This window comes from Brachyhypopomus gauderio, unplaced genomic scaffold (genome assembly GCF_052324685.1).
Source record: "Brachyhypopomus gauderio isolate BG-103 unplaced genomic scaffold, BGAUD_0.2 sc178, whole genome shotgun sequence".
Classification (NCBI taxonomy): domain Eukaryota; kingdom Metazoa; phylum Chordata; class Actinopteri; order Gymnotiformes; family Hypopomidae; genus Brachyhypopomus; species Brachyhypopomus gauderio.
The window spans coordinates 139,499-164,160 of record NW_027506999.1 but is presented as its reverse complement, the minus strand read 5'-3'; the positions used below and the strand labels follow the sequence as shown (position 1 = coordinate 164,160).

General features: G+C 49.5%; 1 protein-coding gene across 1 annotated transcript in view; it reads right to left on the bottom strand.

The window, feature by feature from the left end:
* Window positions 1-1,022: 1,022 nt before the first annotated feature.
* Window positions 1,023-24,662, bottom strand: part of LOC143501907 (nuclear receptor ROR-alpha-like) — a 48,885-nt gene continuing 25,245 nt past the window's right edge. Inside the window, exon 2 of the mRNA XM_076995066.1 lies at window positions 1,023-1,120. Within this exon, the coding sequence (XP_076851181.1) occupies window positions 1,023-1,120 (98 nt within the window). The remainder of the gene's footprint in view (window positions 1,121-24,662) is intronic.

The following is a 24,662-nucleotide window of genomic DNA, read 5'->3' as shown; positions in this document are numbered from 1 at the left end:
TGGACCCCTAAAATGGTGGAGGCCTTTTTCTCTCCTCTCTGTCCCACATCTCACACCTGATCCCCACTGGAGATCATTGATTCATACGCTACAGTGTGTTAGATCATGGCACTCAAAACTCCCTGTTTGCAGTGACACCAGGCTCAGCGGCGTTTCAAACCAGGCTGCCGTCTAATAAGAGTTTCCTGGTTTTAAGAGCAGAGCCAAGCCAGAGCTGGGTCCTTACAGGACATAGAGCACCGTGGCATCCCCCACTTCACGACAAAAACGCAAACAAAAAATATAAAAGGTGTGTGTGTGTGTGTGTGTGTGTGTGTGTGTGTGTGTGTGTGTGTGTGTGTGTGTGTGTGAGTGTGTGTGAGTGTGTGTGAGTGTGTGTGTGTGTGTGTGTGTGTGTGTGTGAGTGTGTGTGTGTGTGTGTGAGTGTGTGTGTGTGTGTGTGTGTGTGTGAGTGTGTGTGTGTGTGAGTGAGTGTGTGAGTGTGTGAGTGTGTCTGTCACTTATTTTGGTATTTTAGAGAAAACCGATGCCTGCTGTAAGACAGAGCTTTCATTCGTGATGGCACTGCCACTTGGAGTGGAGCAGGTAACCCTTCTAGGGCACTTGTGCTTTTACCCTTCACACTCAAACCCCCCCCCCCCCCCCCCTCCCTCCAGAGCAGCGTGTACGTCTCACAGAGTGGATTTGTTTATACATCCGTCTTACTATCTTTGAAGTATATAACAAAATGTCTGCATGGAGACACTTACTTACAATAATACAAAACAGGTTAGACATCACTGTATGTATGTACGCTATCTTATCTTACAGTCACAGTTCATCTTCTCTTAAGGCGGTGGGGTGACAGAAACCATCATCCCCTGAAGAAGTGAGGGTGAGTCTAAGAGGAGCCTCACAACAGCAGGTAAAACCCGGGCCGCTGTGCCAGGCAGACTGGCTCTTTGGTTGGGTGGTCAGGACTCACGTTTATGGCCTGTAGGGTTTGAGGTGGGGGTGTGGTCGCTGCACTGACACATGGGGGTCTAGAGGGAGGGTTCTGTGGAGGATATCGGGTCTGGTTTGAGGTTCAGGTGGGAACGTTCCTCTCCACCTTCACCACAGGTGGTGATGCTGAATAAACCTGAAGATGGAGGCAATGGAACTGGTTACTTTTAGATTATATAGACTCTGAACGCAGACCTCTAAATGCAGACAGACGTCTGAACGCAGTCAGATGTCTGAACGTAGACAGACCTCTAAACGCAGACAGACGTCTGAACGCAAACAGACGTCTGAACGCAGACAGACCTCTGAACGCAGACAGACCTCTGAATGCAGACAGACCACTGAACACAGACAGATCTCTAAACGCAGACAGACGTCTGAACACAGACCTCTGAACGCAGACAGACCTCTGAACGTAGACAGACCTCTGAACAAAGACAGACCTCTGAACGCAGACAGACTTCTGAACGCAAATAGACCTCTGAACTCAGACAGACCTCTGAACGCAGACAGACCTCTGAATGCAGACAGACCTCTGAATGCAGACAGACCTCTGAACGCAGACAGGACAAATGGTCATTCCACAATCCATTAGCTCATACTGTACTTTAATAACTGAGAGGGTATAAGTGCACATAGACATCTGGGTCCAGAAGGTCTCATGCACCTAGAAGCAAAATGGTGGAAGAGACCTTCTGCTGTCAATGATTGGGAAGTGGTGAGCAGTCAAACCACACCACTGACAAAGGTTAGAAAAAGACTAAAGTCACAAATGTTTAATAGTAGATGTTAAGTTGACCATTACTGTCCACAAATCAGTGCGTGTGTACATGTGTCTGCACATTATAAAGATATTAAAAAGTTTATTTAATTTAGAAGTATATAAGCTAAATATGTAGACACTTTGGTCAGAGGAAGCATTCTGTCTTTATTTAAAAAGCAATAAATTTCATTTTGGTTTCTGAGGTTAAGGTTAGGGTTAAATTTAGTTAGGGCAGCATTTATCTAAAGTATTATACTGTGCAATTCAATGGAAAACCTCTATAAATTTGTGTGTGTGTGTGTGTGTGTGTGTGTGTGTGTGTGTGTGTGTGTGTGTGTGTGTGTGTGTGTGTGTGTGTGTAAACCACATGTGTGCCACGTGAGGTTCTCCGGCGTGTGAGCCTGGTTGGTGCGTAGCTGAACGATCCGTACGGACTCAGAGCTGAAGTCTGGTGGCCACGAACACGTGTGCGATTACATCACCGTCACCGGCCCATCCCCCAGGTCCACGCTCTGGTCCAAGGCATTCAACTGTACTGACCAATGAAGCTTGAACTTGATTTCTTAAAGATTAAGGTGAGAACAAACACACCCTGCAATTCACCACAGGTGGGAATAAGGTACACTGGTTTCTCCGTAAATAGCTGTGGTCTTCGAGTGGCAGGATTTCAGTGGGCACGCGGCTCAATCCGCCACCCAAGCGGATTGTTTTACAGCAGTGTAAGAGCTGAGCTAAAAGCCACCGGCGTCCAGGTTCACGCTAGCCATGCCTGCAATGTCAGGAATGTCATCCACCCAGATAATTGACATTAGAGGAGATGCACTTAAAGATAGAAATATATAGTGAATAAGTGATTTCCCACAGGCCAAACACACAGTAATGGACTCAGGACGTTGAGTGCCTCTGTCACCTCACATGCTGATGTGACCACAGAGGGGGAGGGGCAGGGCTGTTATGTAAAGGAAAAGGAAGTGGCCCAGACAGACAGACGAGGTGTCTCCCTCTCTCTACGGCTCTGGCTATCTGTTTATCTCTCTCTCTCTCTCTCTCTCTCTCTCTCTCTCTCTCTCTCTCTCTCTCTCTCTCTCTCTCTGTAAGGGTGAGTCAGTTCAGCAGCCCGGTTCATGTCAGGACATGCTTCCCAGCTGGATCAACAGTCAACAGGACCTCTTATGTAATGTAAATGGAAAAGCAGCACGAGCTAGACCGGGTGAGAGAGAGAGAGAGAGAGAGAGAGAGAGAGAGAGAGAGAGAGAGAGAGAGAGAGAGAGAGAGAGAGAGAGAGAGAGACTGAGAGAGAGAGACAGACAGAGACAGACAGAGATACTGAGAGAGAGAGAGAGAAAGAGAGAGAGATTGAGAGAGAGAGAGAGAAGGAGAGAGAGAAAGAGAAAGAGATTGAGAGAGAGACAGAGAGACAGACAAAGACAGACAGAGAGACTGAGAGAGAGAGAGAGAGAGAAAGAAAGATTGAGAAAGAAAGACAGTGTGAGATCAGAGACCTGCCATAGTTACAGACTAAACAGAGATAAGGAAGACAATAAAAAGAGAAAAGGGAAAATGAGAAAGAGGGAGTGAGTTAGAGATTTGTAATGGGTAGTGTGATAGAGAGAGTAAAGGAGAGAAAAAAAAGAGAGAGAGAGAAACCTGAAGAGAATGAGGCAGAAATTAGGAACCCTGGAGTGAGAGAACAATGCAGATTTGAAAATGGAGGGGTGGGGTACGGTGTGTACCCATCTGTACGGTTCGTGCCCTGTCTGGAGCTGAGCGTGAGCGTCTGTGGCAGGCCGTCCGGAGAGCAGGTGCGTCGGGCCGGGATCGCGGCCTCCGGAGTGAGACGCATTCCTCAAAGTCGTCATGGGGCGCTGGCCCCCGCCTGGCCCCCGGCCCCCGCCTGGCCCCCGCCCCCCACCTGGCCCCCGGCCCCCACCTGGCCCCCGGCCCCCACCTGGCCCCCGGCCCCTCTCCTTCCGCAAACCAGGGCAGCACACCAGCGCCACTGGCGTCCCTGCCGAGGTCTCGCTCGGCCGCCGCTACCACTTCCCGCACAGCTCCCTCCGCCAGCCCCGGGTTCGTTAGAACCGGCAGAATCCCAAAACTACAGTGGCCCTGACGCAGTCGGTGAAGAGCAGCTCAGAGGGAACTCTGTTCTGGAAGGCGTCCACCGGCTCGGCGTTAAACCTGCGGTCGGTAGCTGCAGCCGTGCAGGACTGGCCACAGCTGAGAGCCATCTGTGGCTGGAGAGGCTGGCGTGCCTTAACAAGTAGGCACACTGTCAGGGAGGATTAATGCTCCACCTTAAACCTGAGTTAATAATGAATGGGCTGTTTACTTGTTCAGGGGGGAGCCCATAGATAACTACACTCCAAGCCCCTCCTTTAAGTGCCAAAAAGATAAATTCTGGTTAAGTGGGGACCTGCCTGACGCCCCCCTCCCCCCACCTTGTCATTACCAACAAAACAAGAGCTTTAGCCCACTTACCTAAGGGAAAGGTCAAATGGCACGCTCGCTTTTAGATGGCATAATGGATATGCAGCTATGCGTGGCCTATTCTCCAACCTACCCTCCCCCCCTCCAGCGTCCACCACAGGTGGGGTCAAGGCCGAAGAAACGGGGGCTGCCATTACCACGCCTAATGAGTGTCTCCATAGCAGGCCACAGTCACCGAAGGGGATCTTTAACCGGAAGCTTTGACACAGAGCTCCGCCCCCCTCCCTCTGATAGGCACGCTGGGGGAGAGCTCCGCCCCCCTCCCTCTGACAGGCACGCCGGGTGGACAGCTCCGCCCCCCTCCAAGGCCATCAGCCAGAGCTCCGCTCACGAGAGTCCCACAGCGCAGCGCTCTCAGGATGGAGGACCGTATCCGCCACGCGGCCTGGCCCATCCTGCTGATGCACGCAGAAAAGATGTGGGAGAGAGAGAGAGAGAGAGAGAGAGAGAGAGAGAGAGAGAGAGAGAGAGAGAGAGAGAGAGAGAGAGAGAGAAAGAGAGCGCTGCGATATTCCTGATAGAGGCAGAGAGGGAGCAGAGAACGTCTTTCTCTCCTTTCCCCTTTACATTCACCCTCAGTGGGGATTTAGCTAATGAGGCCCACCGTGCTCCGGTAGGGCCGTCCAAGACAGCCCTTCTCCAACAATTGGTTCCAATGGGTGTAAAGGAGTTGCTCGTGGCAACGCTCCTATCTGTCCAGGAGATTAGAAACTAAGAAAATAGACGGAAGAGATGAAAGGAACGGCTAATGCGAAGCTTTATTTGCTGTTCTAGGAGAGCGCGGCAGCCACGGCGTGTACGGCTGCAAACACCACGGCACGGCGATGCAAACCTGCGTCTAACAGCTTCCCATGGTGCAAATCACAGCCCCATAATAAACATCCCAGAATACACCTGCTTTTACATAAGCTGTGTCTTTTCTTTTTCTCTGGTGGGAACGAAAACGGATTCGTGCATTAATCTTTACACACGTCTCAATGACTAATCGTACACCAAATGTCCAACAAACGAACGGCCACTTATACTTCAATCAAGAGAAACAAATATTAACTAAACTCGTCAGTCTACTCAACAGATGCAGCCGCCCAAGTGACAGAAACCCCAGGACAAGACCTACCCGCCCCTGAAATGGTGTGTTTACGTTAGCAGGCAGTCATGGCGGGTGTGCAGAAGAGGCCACACATGCTACTGGGTGGTCTGCTTTCCCACAGACCTGCCAGGTCACTCTGCCGTCTGTCAGCTCATGCCCACGACGGCAGACCCCTGCAGGTCCGGACCAGGCCAGGGCAACCCACCTCACGGCCCCATCATTCCCACCACGCGGTCGGATCAAGCCGTCATAGTCCAGTCACAAAGCATGCTGGAATTCCATGGAATTAGTAATCAATGAGCAATTACAAGCTAGTGGAGACCTAGAATTAACGAGGGCGTCGTCCCAACCCCCCCCCCCCCAATGACGCCCCATTCAATAGCAAACGGGTTGTTTTCCTGGCAACGACTCACAAATAAACCATTTACACACTGAGTTGCTCACGGAATTAGACTAGAGTTCACCCTGGTCTTTTTAACGCATTACATGGATAAATCGTGACGGCTACTTTAAATAACCCAGACAAAGGCAACCACTCACCTAAATGAGCTCACGCTAAGTTCTTTTCTCACTCCCCCTCCTCTTTTTCCCCTCTGTCCACCCAGCAGAAACAGAAGTGCTCTTAAGCGAGACCTGGACATGGAGACTTACTCCAGGCCACTAACCTCGCCGCAGAAACCTGGTCGGCACGGTGCCTCTTACTTCCAGCTGACGTGACTCTTCCTCACCGCACCTCTTCCTCAGTTCTCACTGTGCGGGGAAAGGGACCGCACTCATGACGATCGTTTTCAGCCGCTGGCGAGGGAAAGGGCGCGTGTGGCGTGTGTTAGAGGCTGAAGGGCCCATGCAGGGGGTGTCTCGCCCTGCCGCGCTTGTGCTGTCCGAGGGAACCGGAGAGACGGACCTTCATCTAATGACCATGAATCAGCCCCTCCTCCAAACGAGCTCCCCGGACCTCCATTTGCCAAGCGCTACCGCACAAACCGAAGGCCCCAAAGAGCCGGCACTCCGAGGCGTACCTGCTGGTATAAATCATCGCAGCCCGTTCTCCTGGGAGATAACTGGCTGGCTCGCATCAATCTCACCCCCGCCAGGAGACACCAGCTCCCTGCTACTAGAACTCTACTTCATCCAGCTTCTGCTTGGAGAATGCAAATTTGCCGTGGTGGATATTTGACATTTTGGACATTACTAGGGCATGGGTTACAGCGTGTGATAATTACCACAGGCATTCAATGTTCAATAAATACATCTGCAGGACATGTTAATGTCATTAGGGACATCAGAAATGAATCCCTTAATGTGAACTTAAATACACATTTATACAATATACAATATCTATCTATCTATCTATCTATCTATCTATCTATCTATCTATCTATCTATCTATCTATCTATATATATATATTTCATGTGCACTTTTTCTAACATTTGTTTGCCTTTTTGTCATTGACACAATCACAGATTAGAAACAGCGATACTTCTGTTTATTCAAGATGTAAAGACCTTACACATTTCTGATATTTCAAAACGAGCTGAAGACGTTTTTTTCACGGAGCCACACTCGGTCTCGGGTCTCGTGGGTTCAGTGACTGCTGTTCATTAGCGGCGTGGGTCACACCCCTTCTGATGACCCCCCACATTGGTCATGAATGCAAAGCCCAGCTTTGACGTGAACTCAGCATATAGAACATCTGAGGTTAAACCCTGTTCTGTGTATTTAGAAATATGCTTCTGATATGGTCTCAGTGTTTGCCCAAACTCATTTTTGTTCTATAAAGAGAGGCAAACGTAGAGGGTGGGAGGGAAGAGAGACGTTATATTTGTCCTTTAGTTGGCCTTGTTTATGTTTTCGTTTCTTTGTGAAAAGCCTGTCAGTGCCACCGAGAAAGTTGGGGTGTGATTGAAATAGGAGCTGTGTCTGGGGCAAAGTATTGTGACTAACCAATTAACTGTGTGCCTTCCTCTTCCCTGTCTGTGCTGGCTAGAGGATGGAGGGGTGCCGTTGCAGAGATTTAACTGCTGTCAGGGAAGACATCAAAGAGCCCAGCCTGGGAGAGACCGGCATAGGTGAGATTGGTCTGGGAGAGACCGGTCTGGGAGAGACTGGCCTGGGAGAGACCGGCCTGGGAGAGACCGGCCTGGGAGAGACCGGCCTGGGAGAGACCGGCCTGGGTGAGATCGGTTTGGGAGAGACCGGTTTGGGAGAGACTGGCCTGGGTGAGACCGGCCTGGGTGAGATCGGCCTGGGTGAGACCGGCCTGGGTGAGATGGGTCTGGGTGAGACCGGCCTGGGTGAGATGGGTCTGGGTGAGACGGGTCTGGGAGAGACTGGCCTGGGTGAGACCGGCCTGGGAGAGACCGGCCTGGGTGAGACCGGCCTGGGAGAGACCGGCCTGGGTGAGACCGGTCTGGGTGAGACGGGTCTGGGAGAGACCGGCCTGGGTGAGACCGGCCTGGGAGAGACCGGCCTGGGAGAGACCGACCTGGGTGAGACTGGTCTGGGTGAGACTGGTCTGGGTGAGACTGGCCTGACAGAGACCGGCCTGGGAGAGCTCCTAGTTTACCCCCTTGGATGAGGATCGGAAGGAACGTGGCTCCTTGGCAGGGTCGATGCAGGCAGGTCACCACCACTTCACCTAGCAGGACTCCAACAGACACACAGGACTGGACCATCTGTCTATATACCAGGAGTGCGTCAACCTCTGCATTCTCTAAAAGGACTTGTTCTCTGCATTCTCTAAAAGTTGCTTCTTTGTGCTGGTCTGAGATCAGATAAGACATTCTGATAACATCCAGCATTTGAACTGAGGAAGTCAGGCTTCTGAAGAAGTCAGGCTTTGATTGGCCAAAAGGTCAAGCCCGTCCCACCCAGCACAGTGAACGCATGGGCGCACTGGCCCCACTAAAACACGCAACACTCTAAAAGGCTGCAGATGTTGAAAGAGCTTCCACGCCATCCATACAGAGATGGTCCACTGAACGCTCATCTAGGGTGAGCGCCACCTGGGGCCACGTGCTGCAGAAACCTCCATCATGATGTGGGCACATTATGTCCCGCTGGATGATTAACATGTAAATTCAACTGATTCAACAAATTCTACACGGCAATTCAATCCAATGTTATTGGCTTACTGGGCAAATACAAGCACACAGTCCTTCTCTCTTCCAAAATATGGCTGTATTCTCGTTAGGTGGAAATGATGATGGGGTCGCTCTCTCCCCTGTCACTAAGCTACAAATGAGCCTATCAGAGAGGTGCGTGGTTATGGCTGATGGTTCTCAGAGCTCTCCTTGTTGCGGGGGTTAAACTGGTAGGAAAGAGGGCCAGGCGCCCACAGCGGGGGAAAGTCCACTAATCCTGAATGACCGGTCTTATAAGGGAGCATGATACAAAGGCCTGAACGGCCATGTCACCTGTGTCCACTGAACTCAACCAATCACAACTGATGATTTCCACGTCATATACGGCATACTAATCACATTAATTATACTTCACACTTCCACAGGTAATTGTTCAGCAGCGACAGATATGTGGAGCCACAGCTGATAAACATGTGTGTGTGTGTGTGTGTGTGTGTGTGTGTGTGTGTGGGTGGGTTGAGCTAGAGGTCTCTAATGTGACTTTGTCTGCACTGGACTGTTAAGCCCAGACGGGACTCCTCTGTGTCCAACTCATTCCTTACAGACACATGCCTCATCACAATAAGTAACAAACCTCTCAGTCATTCTCTCTCTCTCTCTCTCTCTCTCTCTCTCTCTCTCTCTCTCTCTCTCTCTCTCTCTCTCTCTCTCTCTCTCTCTCTCTCTCTCTCTCTCTCTCTCGTGTTCCCCCTGTCATTCACTCTGTACAGAGCTGTTACCTAATGTGTACACACTCAAGCAGGCTTTCTACACCGAGCTCATCTGAAAAGCTCAAGAAAACCCATTGTTCCAGTTCAAGGCCACTTACCCAAGCACAGCCTAACTTGTGTCTGTTAACCCGACCAGTTTTAGTTGTTCCTCTGAACCCGACCACAGCTTTAGTAGTTCCTGTGAACCCAGCCACAGCTTTAGCTGTTCCTGTGAACCCAGCCACAGCTTTAGCTGTTCCTGTGAACCCAGCCACAGCTTTAGCTGTTCCTGTGAACCCAGCCACAGCTATAGCTGTTCCTGTGAACCCAGCCACAGCTTTAGCTGTTCCTGTGAACCCAGCCACAGCTATAGCTGTTCCTGTGAACCCAGCCACAGTTATAGCTGTTCCTGTGAACCCAGCCACAGCTTTAGCTGTTCCTGTGAACCCAGCCACAGCTTTAGCTGTTCCTGTGAACCCAGCCACTTGGCCTTCTGGCGCTGGGGTTATTTGTTGCCATTATTGTGGTACAAATCAGTTTCTCCTCTTTCTTTACTTTATCAGTCACGGACTCATGAGACAATTATATCTGGGTGCACCTCAGAGGGAGCTGTAATGCTGAGCACCCAGTGCAGTGGGATTGCTGATAATAATCTTCTCAATTTTAATTGAGAGGGGGCAGAGGCGATGCTAGCTGCTCTCCACCACACTAAAGTGAAGACATAAATCTGTTCACCGCCGCTCAACCTGATCTTTTTTAATCATCCAGCAAGTTTTGGTGAGGGGAGGAGGGGCTGAAGTGGCGAGCGTGCGTGAAGGCAGTTTATTAACACACTCGATTATCGGGTTAAGCAGAAGAGGGGGGAGAGACGAAATAATGTGAGCTGGCAATTTGCTGGCACGGTAATCTCCCGTCCTGCTTCATGTGTGAGGCAGAGCGCACCGGCTCCCATGCTTACAATAAAGGGCCATGATGGAGCAGGCTTGCCAATTAAACAGATAATTATGCAAATGTAGCATTTTCTGAGTCAGCGAGTGGGCAGCAAGGAGGCAGAGGGGGCGGCGGCCACAGAGGCTCATGTCTCCTTCAACAGTACTGACACGCCCACCGGCCATCCTTAATTTAATTACTCAACGCCACACATCGGATGTCAGTGAGCAGTGTCAGGATAAACCACGCCCAGTCTGACAAAGGCCATAATAAGCATTTAAATGTCACAAAACATGCAGGCTCCGCCCCCCTGTGTCATCTCTGAGAAGAGAAGGAGGACGCGCTCATACATCACTGAGTGCCATACAGCCATTTTTATGGAGAACAGGGACCAACCAAATAACTGTGGAACACGCGAATTGCTTTTCTGTCATCATTGTCTCGCCTCGACGCGGCTGTTAAGCAAGCACAACAAATTTTTGGCAAATATCCTGCTTGTCCAACACAGCTCTCTCCCTTTGGTGTTTTCCATAAACTGTCTCTCGAAAATTGCTCGCCTGTTGACAACCCTGTTTTAATTGATCTCGGATGAAAGTAGACTCATTAGTATTGAGCAGAGGAGAATAGACAGTCCTTCTGAATGAAAAGCCTTGTGGCTCGGAGGCCTCTAAGGACAGACACTCCAAATATCTCAATAAGCAGGCCACTCCAAAATGCTAATGCAAAAAAAAAAAACAAACAACAAAACCGTTTGACAGGATTTCACTACAGCGCAGTTTAGAGACGATGAAGTGGGGGTTAACCTCACCTACTGCAAAAAATGTGGGGTAGACAAAGACAACAGCAGGTTGAATATCTGATTGACCATGTCAGCAGTGGGAAAGACTTCTCCGCACAGGCAGTGATAGAACAGAGACAGTGCTAGCTGCAGGTGGAGCCATCAATAAATATCGCTTAGCGAACCGACACTGATCACATTAGCGCAATTAACGGGGTAGTGCTAGTCGCTGAGTGGTACAAACGGCCCGGTCAACCCGTCCATGGTGCAAGCAGCTACAGCGGCCTGCAGTAGAGGAGCCCGGCTTGGAGAGAGGTCAGCCCACGGGAACAGTCCCAGACTGGGCAGGTATTGCCTCAGAGTGGTACCCGGCCCAGCGAGGGCTAATCACAGCCCAGTCAGGGGTTACATGTGAGCCCCGTGGCCTGTTAGAGGGTGAGAGCTTGGTGAGTAGAGAGGGAGTGGTGGCAGGGGTGTGGAGGCGGGTCAGGGGCGTGGCCATGGGGGCGTGGCCGTGGTGGAGCTGTGGTGTTTGCGCTGGAGGTTTTAGGGCCCGTCCACACACACAAAGGCAGCGTCCCCAGTAAAGCAGAGCTGTCTTCCTGGAGTTAGATGACGATGGCTGCCCCTTAATACGCGGGTGGCCCACCTGTAGTGGTGCAGGCGGTATTGACACCAGGCACCGAGGGTTATCTGGTAACACACGAAAAGCCCTCATTCCGTCCTCGTCCGCTATGCAAACGGCTCCTTCACACCATCTCTGTTTCCACGAGAGGGGCGTGAACGGCCCAGGGAGGCCGCGTGATCTCTGTCACACGCAGCGTCCCATAGCGCACGTTAGCGCCCTCGCTGAGATTTTAATCAGCTGCGCTTACCTGCGGCAGAGAGAATGGAGGTGTGAGGATGTGTGTCATTATTGAGTCACACAGCAAACTGCTGATACAGTCTGGACTTCACACTCTCATGCTCTGTGTCGCACACAAACACACACACACACACACACACACACACACACACACTCGTGCGCTTACACAATGTCTGCGCGGTGCCTTTTGCAGAGTGTCACCACCACCAGAACGAAACAGCAGTGGTTGTTCTGCACTGGCGCCGAGCAAATGTTTGAGCTCAGCTCTTCTCGTCTCCTCTGCGCTGAGGGAGAGCTTACAGAAGTCAGCACTACTGCACCTCGGTTTGATCTCTTATTGAACAGAGGGGCACAGGACAGCCCGGGACGGCTCCCCAGACGCACGGCTAAACGGCTCGAGGGGAGCGGAAGGGAAAAGGGCCTCGGTCTGCTCTCGGCACGCGTGAACAGAACTCTGTGAAACCGTAATGAATGCATATCCAGCGTCTGCACCGAGCTGCACCAAGGGCCCGTCCCAAACGTCTTTTATCATGTTGCAGTCTTCCGCTACCTCGTCACTGTAGACGTTTCTTAATTTAATAAACGATTTCTGCGACTGTCCGCGTGACTGTGCACGTGACTGCACGCGTATTTTGTGCGTGCACACGTGGCGGATGAATTTGCGAGCGCTGAGATTCCTGCGAATGTCTTAGCGGAGCCCAGAGTTCCTAAAGGCTCCAATTACAGTGGTTTTTTGTAGTGGGAAACTGAAGCCCTTTGGTGTGCGGGTCCCGTTCCCGGCCGTGACGGCGTAAGGACGGGTCTAAGCTCGCTGTAGAGGGGATTTCTGGTATTAATAGCTGCTGTGGCTGCACAAGCTTTGATTGGGAGCCTCTCGCTCTGAAACAACCCCTCCTGGTGTGATAATCCCGACTTTGTTGCGGTGGATGATTACAAAGCCAAGAGGGATGCCAGGAGACGGAGCCTGCCTGATTCAAGAGAACAGATGACAGCACTGAAAGTACTGACACCAAACAACAATAACGCTAATTATAATAATCACGTCGTTTGAATTAAAACACTTTCACATTAGGGTTATTTCAAGGTAAACGCACGGCTGACCACCACCACACGGCACAGGCTTGCGGTCCACGCTTCACATCAGTAATATTCACATTCCACGATGAAACATAACGTTAGAATATTTTGCACTGTAATTTCAAATCTCTCCAGTATATCCAGTAAGCCGCAGTGCCACATTAATAATGTATAGCAGTGCACACGAACCGCGTTGTGCTGTGTGATGTTTGAGGACGCGCGAGGCATGGTGTCTTCTAAACAACGGCCCTGCTCCATGGAAACGTCTCCGCCATGCCTCCGTGGTTTCTAATTTCCTGTCACATATTTTGCGCTAAGCAGTTTTACGATCAACTGGTAAGTGAAGATGTTTCCACGTAACTCATCCTGTGACCTTCTCTGCCCTCTGTCTTTGATGGCGATGTAAAGTGTGCTGGGGTCTGGGGTGCGGCTCAGAGTATTTCACAACTGAACACTTCACATATGCCTTTATCATAGAATGAAAATATCTTTAGTAATTTATTAATGAAATTAACAGCATGCAGTAAAAAGCCTCTGCAGGCGTGATGTAGTGTAGCTTAATGTCGTTGCTTATGCAAATATGTTTTCTTGCTTAGTGCAAATTTGTTTTGTTTGCTTGCTTAGTGCTATAAGAAGAGATAAATATACTGAATACATACAGGACACTGAACTGAGATCTGCACATCAGTGCAACAAATAAATGCTCAAAGTATGAAGTGCTTCTTGATAAAAAGGTCAATAAAATGAATAAGTGAAAAAATAAAACGAAAACACAACAAGGACATAAAGAAAATCTGTAAAAAATAATTAGAATGAAATACCCAGCCAGTAGGGACGCTCATATCCATGCAAGTCCCGTTAAGCCAAAAACACGCTGGCCGCCGTGTGTGTGATGGGCCACACAGGAGAACCTTTGGAGCAGATGGACTTAAGCCTGTTTGGTGGTGTGTGTGTGTGTGTGTGTGTGTTGGGCTGCTTCACTCAAGGAATCGTGGATTCTGTGTGATCCTTATGATCCCAACATTGCACTTCCCAAAGTGCATGTGTTTTGTTCAAATAAAATGTACATGCATGAACAAACTGAACATGATTGGATCAACCAGTTCTTGGCACTTTACCGTTCGCACGCCCAGGTTTATATGTATAACATTTAACACCTTATCAGCATCGGAAGGGAAAAGCTGTCATTCCTGTCACGTCTTTTGACATGGAGTGTGCACAATGATAACAGATTTTAAAACATTAAATAGCAATAGTTATATGCTATGAACGTCATTAAAGTGGTATAGCTAACGAGGGCTGCAGATTTGTTACATCTAAATTATACCTTTAATATCACCAGCATCAGCCTGATATATCAAAGAGCAGGTCATGGATTTTGTCTGTGGTTTGATATTTTGCGAACCACAGTGCACAGCACCAATTGGAAATGCAAACCTAATTGACTAGTCACTAATATATCATGTAATTAGCTGCAGTAGTTTGAAACAAACCCAGCAATTTGGCCCTGATTACGTGCCGCTAAGTAATCGAGTGATTGCGCTTTAAGCTGCACTCACTAAGTCTGCTCTGAGCACACCCTCCGTCTCCGGCGGGTACCCGTCGTCTCGGCGATGGTGCCGCAGCGTCGGCACGGAGACCGTCAGGAACGGGTGATGGTGAGCTGGTCTATCAGGACACCGAGTGTTCACACACAACCACAGGACCCTCATTAGGGAGGAGGACCCGAGCCGGCGAGCATGAATTATGCAGAGGCTCCGAACACCGGCCAGCGCCTCGACGTCCACCCGCACGTTTCATCTCCTCCAGTTTACCGCCCACTTGCGCGTTCGTATGGGGGCCTTGAACGAGGCCCTTTCTCCCTCGTGAAGGCACGCGGGGGCCGTACGGAGGACGCCCCATCACTCGGTGGGGACGGTACATATACAGGAAACGTCTGAAGCGAGAGCCAGAAGTGTAATGCGGGCCCAAACTCCAGCCGCGGGTTTATGGGCTAATGAGAAGCCTGCCCTGCTCGTTGGCATCATAAACATTTTGCTAAATATATTCCAAAGCCTGCTGGCAAGCATCTGGAGATCTGGTCCCCTTATCTCCCTCCTTCATCTCATCATTAGAAAGAGTTGAGAACTTCTGGATAGGACAGGGAACTGGTGCAGGCCTGAACACCACGATCAAAACTGTCCCCAAAATCCCCTTAGAAAAATCAATAAATAATGCATCCGTGTCAATGTGCCTCGGGGGTAATGGTATTTTATGAGCATTAACAAATTATCTTTTCTGTTAAAAGGAAGTCCGAGTCTGAACCTGCGTTTGACAAAAAGTGTCGGGAGAAAATAAAGGTTTGGTGTGTCCTGGGAGCACAGAGTGAGCCGTGCCAGCGCACGGCGCCGATAAATAAGTCAGCCAGTCTGGGTCGGGCCCATCCTCAGAGAATCGGAGCCGCGTGCTATAAGCTCACGTCCGTGCGTCTAGACAAGGAGGGCTTCGGCGGGGAGAGAGAGCGTGCTTTCCTGTGTGACCTGCCAGTGAGGCCAGCACTGACGGGCCATTGATCAGCTCCTCACCCCATCGCTCAAAGAACACGGAGACAGCAGTCACAGACGTGTGTGCGGAGCGTTCAGACTGACACCGGCTCTGATGCCAATCCCAATAAACAAACAAGAAACACGCTACATTATAGCCCAGACATCAGGCCGTTCGTGCAGGTGGACTGATGTAAAACGAGGCTAAATTGGGTTGCGAACTCAACCTCTGAAGCGGATTTTTAAAAAATCCATACAGCCGGGTAGCTCTGACTCGCTAGAAGCTAAGAGACGTGTTCCAGACCGCAAGCGTGAGAGTGAGCGGCCGTCTGAGCACGAGGACTGACTGAACTCATCAGGCAGGAGGAGGAGAAAGTCTTTTCGTGCAGTCCAGTCTGCCAGCAGTAGCAGTTGGTTCCGTTGCTTTTGCACTGTAGTCTAAGGGGTTAATTAGGCTACGAGCAGGTTAATGTGTTTTGTTTTCGTTATGGGTAAATAAGATTTCTCATGTCCTTCAATTTCAAGGGACCAAGTAATTTAACAACTGGCAAAAGGTAACAGAGGGACAGATCTCCATAGGACATGTTACACTCTGCATGCACTTTACAGACATTTATGTCATGTTTTTATGCGCAGGCGTTTATTTCAAAGCCGTGCCTGAGACCGTCTCTCCCAGCACCTCATCACTGCTCAACTTCGGACAACACAGCCACTCTGGGAGATGTTGGGGTAGCAGACCATTCTTAACAGTGTTCGGACACAAAAACGGCCAATAATCACACAAACCCAGATCACTGTCATACAAAACTCCAACCCTACTACTACAACCTCAGAGTAGCACTATCACATAAAATTAACACCTAATTCACATTCATTCATATGCCCACCACAATATCACACAAATTATAATGAGAGCTCAGAACGATCTCATAATTTACACACATTTTTAGAAATCACCTATTTAGCCTTCCTGAGTTTAAGAGATTCCCTGATAGTGGGACACAACCTTTTGGAGCATCTGATATATCTTCTCTGGTAGGCCTAGTTACCCATGGTGTGAATCTGACATTATTTATCTTTTTTAATAAAAGCATTTTTGAAAGATGAAAAGAACCCTGTGTATCTCAAACAGTTAGCAAATGTACACTTAAAAGTACACCCACATGGTGGCTAATACAGTCAGTCAAATTTATATATATATATATAATATATATATTACATCAGCGACTTCAGAGCTGTTTAGCTCTAAGGCCAGGCCAAAATGACCAGCGATTGAACAATGTGACAGTGTCTGTCATAAAGTGATCGCTGAATGGATGTGCTGTTGTCTTTTGACATTAGGATCATTGAAATGGAAAAAACAATTAACCAATAACGAGGCTAGGTTGAATCAAATTGAACCAATCAGAAAAATTATATATATATATATATATATATAACGTTATATATATATTCATTGTTGAAAGTGAGTACAACCTGCTAATCTTCACAACAACACTGAAGGACTCAGGGCTTTAGGAGAAAGATCAGTGAGTAGACGAGACTGAGATGAACCTGTACCAGAGTGAGGAAATGGTGGAGGAAATAAAGCAGCTGATGGGGAGACAGAACGGACCAGCTCGCCTGTGAAACACGCAGGCAAGGACAAGAACGCCAGTGGACCAGCACACCAGTGGGCCAGAACGCCAGTGGGCCAGCACGCCAGCGGGCCAGAACGCCAGTGGGCCAGCACGCCAGCGGGCCAGAACGCCAGTGGGCCAGCACGCCAGCGGGCCAGAACGCCAGCGGGCCAGAACGCCAGTGGGCCAGAACGCCAGTGGGCCAGCACGCCAGTGGACCAGCACGCCAGCGGGCCAGCACGCCAGTGGGCCAGAACGCCAGCGGGCCAGAACGCCAGTGGACCAGGCTCCCGCAGCTTCTAACTGTCGGCAGTAGGAGAAACTCTGTGTGAGGAATTAGCTTAACAACTCAGACACAGTCCAACGCCTCCAAACACAATGCAAAGCGTTTGACCTTTTCACCCCGCAGCAGGTCAGGTTTTCACGGGTAAAATCTGGAATGTTCTTAACTGGGCAGATCAATCACCCACAGATTCGCTTACAGAAGTCAAGATGAAAAAGGCAATAAAACGAGAACCGGTCATGGTAATCTCACAAGCCGAATACACCCGTCATCTGAGGATGTGTGTGGTCGAAGAACTCATTGCCTGGAAGTCCTAAACATGACAATTTTATTGAAGATTGTGTGAAATATTTATGGTTTCCTGAAATGGTTTATTTTTTAAATCACAATTTTAAAAAAGGGTAGTGATTTCTATATAGTTCACAAAATACAGATGCAAGTACCCTAAAAAAATTAGTAATATTATTTAAACTGTTTAATGAAATATAATTGAAATAAAAGTTAAAAACATAGTTAAGGGCCAAGTGCTTACATGCTTCAGCATATGTGGATGTTGGAGTTAGCTCCTCTAGCCCCGATTGGTCAGGCCTGTCCTTTGACCAATCATACAACCAGAGTTGTATAATCCAGGTTCAGAAAGTAAAAGTCCTCATCAGGATTTTGCTCAAGCTTGCTAGATTTTCTAATTGGTGCAATCCAGGTAAAATTAGTGGAATCAACATAATCTAGGAAGCCTGAGCAAAATCCTGGTGAGGACTTTTACTTTCTGAACCTGGATTATACAACTCTGCATACAACTGCGAAGAAAATGGGAAGACTATAACGGACAGGCGGTGTCAAGTGGAGCTCCGGTGAAGGGCACACTAGCCTACTTGTGGTATGGGCAGTGGTCCCCTTAAGTCATTTAGCTTTAATTTCCACATGTGATAGCACAAAGAATGGCCTCTGTTGCAGGGATAAGCTGAGCACTGGTCAAAGCTAAAAATAATAGGGCTTCCAATGTTAAGAGACCGAGGTTTGTTCTCCCAAGTCATTAGCTGAGATCCCCATTACCGCATTCCCTATTCCCTCAAACACGCCGGAGTCGGCGACCCGCTGCTGCGTCGGGCGTTTCTCCCTTCAAAGTCACTCTCAAGAGTTTGGAGCCTTGACCGAAATGGTGTGTTTCGAGGAGCGACCGCTCCGTGGACCGAGTCGTGCGACTCAGATGGCACACATCCAGAAAAGGAGCACAAACTGTTAGGACTCCTTAAGAAAATCCGGTCGCTAATATCCAGTTAATGGCGCCAGCGGTTAACGACCGCTTCTCCTGCTCGGCCCGTCACTGTGACGATGGGTGAAAACACACGAACATGAACGTAGTCTCTGAATGAGCTGCGGTGTGTGAAGCGTATCTGTTGCTCTGTAGATTAATGCATTAACATAAATATAAAGGAAGTGCCAAACCCACCCCCGGCGTAACCCCTGGCTTTAATTAAGTACCTCAGCAGAAGGCTACTGAACATCAGACGGCAATCAGACCTGACAAAACAGAACGCAGCACAAAACCAATGGCGCCCGTGAACGCTGCTCGTGGTGTTGGCCACACTGGCGCTAACGCCGGCTTGTTTGCCTCCTACTTAAGTTTGCTACGCACCAAATGCATAAACTTCATAAACAAGCCTTCCACCCCCACTATTGACGCGAATAAAGATAAAAAAGTTCACCGCTGTGAAAGTGATGCGTTTGACAGCAGCATTTCATCATGCGTTGTAGCAGCTCACAGAAAGGCGGTGTTACCCAGTGGAGCCCAGAGGGGGTTTCTCTATCTCCATGATAAACTCATCCTGCATGATTTATTAACCAGCAAATCACACCGTTCCGAGCAGCCCATGCACGGGGTAAAAAAGCCTCCGGTTGCCTGGCAAACTTTACAGGTAGGACAGAGAAACCTTTTCAAAGTTTGTCAAACTCATTAATAAACTTCAAACGTTATCTTTAGATGGCTGTTGAAGAATAAGTGTCCAGATGCAGGCTCGCTGAGACACGTGAAAGGTTTTGCACAGACACACACGCGCTCAACGCGTGTGTGTCAAAAAAAAAAAAAAAAAGCATCACCTGGAAAGTGCAGCAACCTGAAGAAGAGAGTAGTAACAACTCAGAGTGATGGTGTCCCTGTGTGGCCCAACCCTGCACGAGCTCTCATTCATCATACCACACCGCCACCAAACACACGGCGCACCCCAACACGCATGCATACATACACGCGCTGACACACCGTACTTTATGGGCCCTGGAGTGTGCGCTTGTAAGATTCGCCATTCCATGATCAATGTACCACACGCTCTCTCCAGAGGGTGCTCCAGATGAAAGTGACCTTGGAGGGGCTGTTCTGAGAACAGCAAGGCAGCTGTCTTATTATATCAGCCCTGTTGTGTTCAGTAAGGCTCCTCTGAGCCCAGACCTGGCACCTGACCGCACAAAAACATTGCTTCATTCCAAAACCTGCTCTAGCGCCCCCAAGAGGTTCAAACAGGGCACCGTGAAACTGATATCTCTCCTAGTTTGTTTCCCTGTGTGAGTCTTCCAGTCCGTCTCAGACTTTAATGACTTCCGTGACATGATGGACATGGACATAAATCTCTCTCTTCTGGAATATTCTCCCACCGCACATTTACGACTAAATCCCTGGCAACTTGTGAAAGATCAACGCTCCACACACACACACACACACACACACACACACACACACACACACACACACACACACACACACACACACACACACACACACACACACACACATACACACACACAACAGCGCCAGCGGGTGGAATATAGCAATTATGTAATAATCTTAATGGCTGAAAGAACCTGGCAGACTGCCACGTGTCCATCCTGACTGGTGCGTCCGAGTGACACGAGTATGGGTCACAGACGTGGGGACGTTGCCATGACGGCATGAGAGAAAAGGATAACAAAGAGCGTGCTGAGCAGGATGTGATGTCAGAACCAGCAGGATTACAGGACAGCGGGACTTTATCTCGTATGAAATCATAACAACACACCATAAATACCAGAATGTTTTCTCTTAATAAATGTACTATTGTTTATCAATCAGGGCTATTTTATTTCCCTTTCACTAAATAATGCCTTCAAACTGCATTTAATGTAACAAATAAAGAGTCTTGATTTAGTTTTTTTATACAACTCGACATACACATGCGCACACTGTGGATTCATGTGATTTACATGCAGAAGACACTATTAACGACATGCTGTTCATACATCTCAGAGATACTTCCCAAACGTACATGTTATCAGGGGAAACTGATATACCATAATCAGCCACACGTCTCCCCATGACGTCCCTTACAGATGGCATCTGTGAGGAAGTGTCCAACGCGATTGTCTCCATCAGCAGAAAGAACATACATTTGGTATTCATGGTTTAGCTGTTTGCCACTGTTACACAACGGCTGTTTGATGTGTCTCTTCATATAAAATCACAACGCTGATTCAGAATGCTTTCTTCGGGGGAAAAACATCACACCGTTACCTTTTGTTACAAATTCAGATGTATTATTCATACAAGGTATGGTGTACTTAAAAAGACACGAGTGGCTGAATAAAGGCGGAACGGGTCTGGATCAGGCCCCCGGTGTGGATCAGGCCCCCGGTGTGGATCAGGCCCCCGGTGTGGATCAGGACCCCGGTGTGGATCAGGACCCCGGTCCGGAGCTGCTGCTCCGTGGTGCGGGACTGCAGTAGGTGGAGTCTCCCGGCCTCCCCGCACACGGCAGCATGTGGGTGAGTGCTGCTGGCAAAGTTGGGTGGAGCGCCACACGCCTGCCAAAGCCCTGTCTGGCACCGGCCCGCCTGCTCTCCCGCTCAACCTGTCTCCGGTGCGCAGGGGCCCGGGGCCCGTACTGCACCCCGGGCCCACCGCCGAACTCTAGCCTCTCCGAACGGCCGAGCGTGACTTTGCCGTACGGGGCCACTGTGCCTGGGAGGTTTTGTTTATTTTGTTTGTTTACATGCATTTAACAGCGCAGCGACTGGAGGGGTATTTTTTTGTCGAAATGCTGTTTAACCGTGTTGTGAGAGAGGGCACGTGTGTGAGTGACAAACGATTGGGGGAGGACGTGGGTTGTAGCTGCTGGGAATGTCCTGGAAGAGGACAGTGGCGGAGGACTGGGGGGGGGGACACGGCGTCTCCACACCTCATGCCCGTTCATGTCCACGAGCTCCGTCTTCCCTACAACAGCCTGAGGAGAAGTGAGACATCAATGTGCAGTGACGTGCAAAAATAAAGATGAAGACCTCAGTGGAATAACAAACTTTCCGGTGAATGTGGCGGCTGACCCTTCCCCACCCCCCCTCCCCCTCTCTCTCCCTCTCTCTCCCTCTCTCTCTCCCTCCCCCTCTCCGCCCCATCGCTCCCATGCCTGGCCCCCAGCTGCACTCAGAGGAGTAATGGAGTGAGCACTTTCCGGCAGTTAAAGAAGACAAAAATGCAGCGATCCTCGATTGTTCTCCGCAGCGAGATTATCCCCGGGGGGCTGAGCCGGGTAACCTCGCAACAGTTTGGTTTGAATTTAAAAGAGTACAGATTAATAAATCATAATCCCCAAGTTACTACGACAACCCAGGACTCCTCCGTCACCTTTTTTGTGTAGGATCTCACACCCACGAGTCCCGCGGGGCCGGGCACATCCAGGCGTTTAAGAGCCACGGCGCGGCGGAGGACGAAAAACAAACAGGTGGCGTAAACCTCAGCGGGCCCGTGGCAGAGCCGGGCTCCCACAACACCCCACAATACCCCACACTACCCCACACTCCAGCCTAACACACAGCAGCACAAGGGCTGCAGCTCCCTCTCTCGCTCCGCAACTCTCTCTCTCTCTTTCTTTCTCCTTTCCTCCCTCTCTTTCTCTCTCTCCTTTTCTCCCTCTCTTTCGCTCTCTCTCTCTCTTTCTCTTTGCAGCTCTCTCTCATGCCGTGTTTAGCTACCTCGGGGAGCTCGGCTCCAGGTGTTCATTGACTTGCATGAAGCCCGTGTTAAGTTCTCACGCTTCTGCATGCATTCTGCAGGGGAAAAAGAAGATTCTGATGAGTGAGTATTGATCCGTAGTCGTTAATATGCCTATGACGCTCCTGGCTCCCGGTGATAATTATATATCTCATTAGAGTCCAAGAGTGCACAACACTTTCCAATGCATAAATAATATACTGTAGATAAGGGCCTCAACAGATATGATCAATATTCTGACACATGCAATTTTGGTCAGAATGGCGGGCCGGGGTCTCCGCTTCAGTGAACGGAGGGATGGCGTGAGGACAGAGAGAGAGGGATGAAACGGGGCTAAAGGAGAGAGGAAAGAGGGAGTGGGGCAACAGAGCCTTTACCCACGAGTCTCTGCAGCGCAGGAGTCTTTACCCACGAGTCTCTGCAGCGCTCGGAGGTGCGGGGCCAAAGCGAGGTGCTGTGGTTTCAAGGACACCCCGTGTCCCCCGGTACTTGTTGAAGAGGAGGAATATTATTAACCCCGATGGCACAGACTTCCATTTCTCCATATTTCTGAAGCAAAAACCGTCAGGCCATTACATTACTGTGTTTCTCTGAATGGCGAAAGCTAATTTGACTTGGGAGAAATTGCTCCACGTAAGGTCAAAATAATGCCACAACAATGGCGGAAATGGGCCATCGTAAAAATAACTGGACGGCAAGAACAAAACTTTCAGAAACGCAAAGTGTTCTGTTTTTTCTAGGACAGAGAGCGCTGGCATGACTAGACAGCACGAGTCCCTCTGCGTATAAGAAAAGCAACTGATTATACGTGATAGCAAAATGAATACCTGAACTTGAGAGATAGAACTTGTTACGGAAATATATTTTTAACTTTTCCCGACGAGGTGACTTTGAAAAACTCTGGCTTTTTAAAGCAGCTGCAAATTTTCCACTTTGCCCTGTGCTCTACTGCCAAGGTGCTACACAGTCATTACCAAAAAAAAAAGGAGAGGAGAAAAGAGAAAAAGAAGACATGTAATCCCGGATGATAGGAGATCTTTAGGCGGAGGTGTGTTAAGCAGAGGGCATGCTGAAACTTAGGCCAGAGAGAAGTGCCTGTCCTCTTGTCTTTGCTGTATAGGACATGGCAGCGTGACAGACGCCCCTGAGTGGCACCGGTGGTACCAGACTCGGCTGCACGACTATAATTAACCCTGGACCACCTCCAGCCCAGGTAGAGACGGAGAGAGCGGAGACTGCCAACCCGTCTGCCAGACGGCGACCGCTGGTGGCTGGCGCGCGGACACGGGCCGCTCGCGACCACAGGCCGTCCGCGATGGCCCGAGTCAGCTCTAACTCAGCCGGCCCTGCCTGCGCGAGTCGCTATTATAACGCCAGCAGGGCGGCGCTGGCCGACATGCTCACGCCGGGGCTTTTGTGCGAAAGGCTTCGCGTGGGCTGAGCTCAAAAAAAAAAAAAGAAGCGCAGAGCGATTTTTGCTCCGACACCAATGTCACGCTTCTGTGCCAGAACGAAAAACACTGATCAGATCAGCAGACGCAGCACGACAGGCAGCCGAGGGAGAGCAGGGAGCAAATAAATATGGAAACACTTCATTTACAAGCAGGAAAACAACTGTTAAATACATTTGTGTTTAAGATCGACTTTCCTTGCGCTATAAACATCACAGACATCAGAGATCTAAATTCTAAAAAAATATATATATAAAATAATTAAATAAAAGCAAATTCAGATGATGTTAGCATATTTAATATACCCACTTGTACATACACACGAATGTGTTGCTGACAACAGTCCAGTTCTTTTTGCAAAATATTTTTAATTTGCCGTCTCTAGAGGAAAAATTCTGTTCTGTTTCTGCTTCAGGTTGTCTCAGTCACACAGAACCTAAGATCAATTATAACAGAAATGTCCACAGCAGAAAAATGAATGTTGTGTTTTGTGGAGGGGTTGCGGGTGGGTTGCTCAGTGGCAGACATGAAAACAATGAGGCGTTAATTATAAAAGAATAAAATGGCTGAGGAAGATTGCTTAGTATTCAAATCCTTTTCAGCGTCTGGGGAGGGGAAGCAGGCAAGAATCTGTGGGAAAATAATGTTGACTTTTATTTTGCCTTTCAAGCCGTCCTCATAAGGGTTCCCCCTAGCTCCACCATTTTCCTCGGTATCATAGCGAACGGCGCGGGGCCGTGTCCGTGAGCCGCACGCTGCCTCCACTCTGACCAGGTGGTTTGGCGAGCTGAGCTACAAACGCCACGCCACCGAGAGCAGCTGGCAGAGAACGCAGCTCCGCACAGACGCGGCTTCCTTCAGCTCGGGGATCACGGGCACCAGGCCGCCGCTCGGGCCGGCCGGGACCACCGCAGGCCGTCATGAAGATGTCTGCCGGTGTTGTGTAAACATCCATGTGGGGGGAGG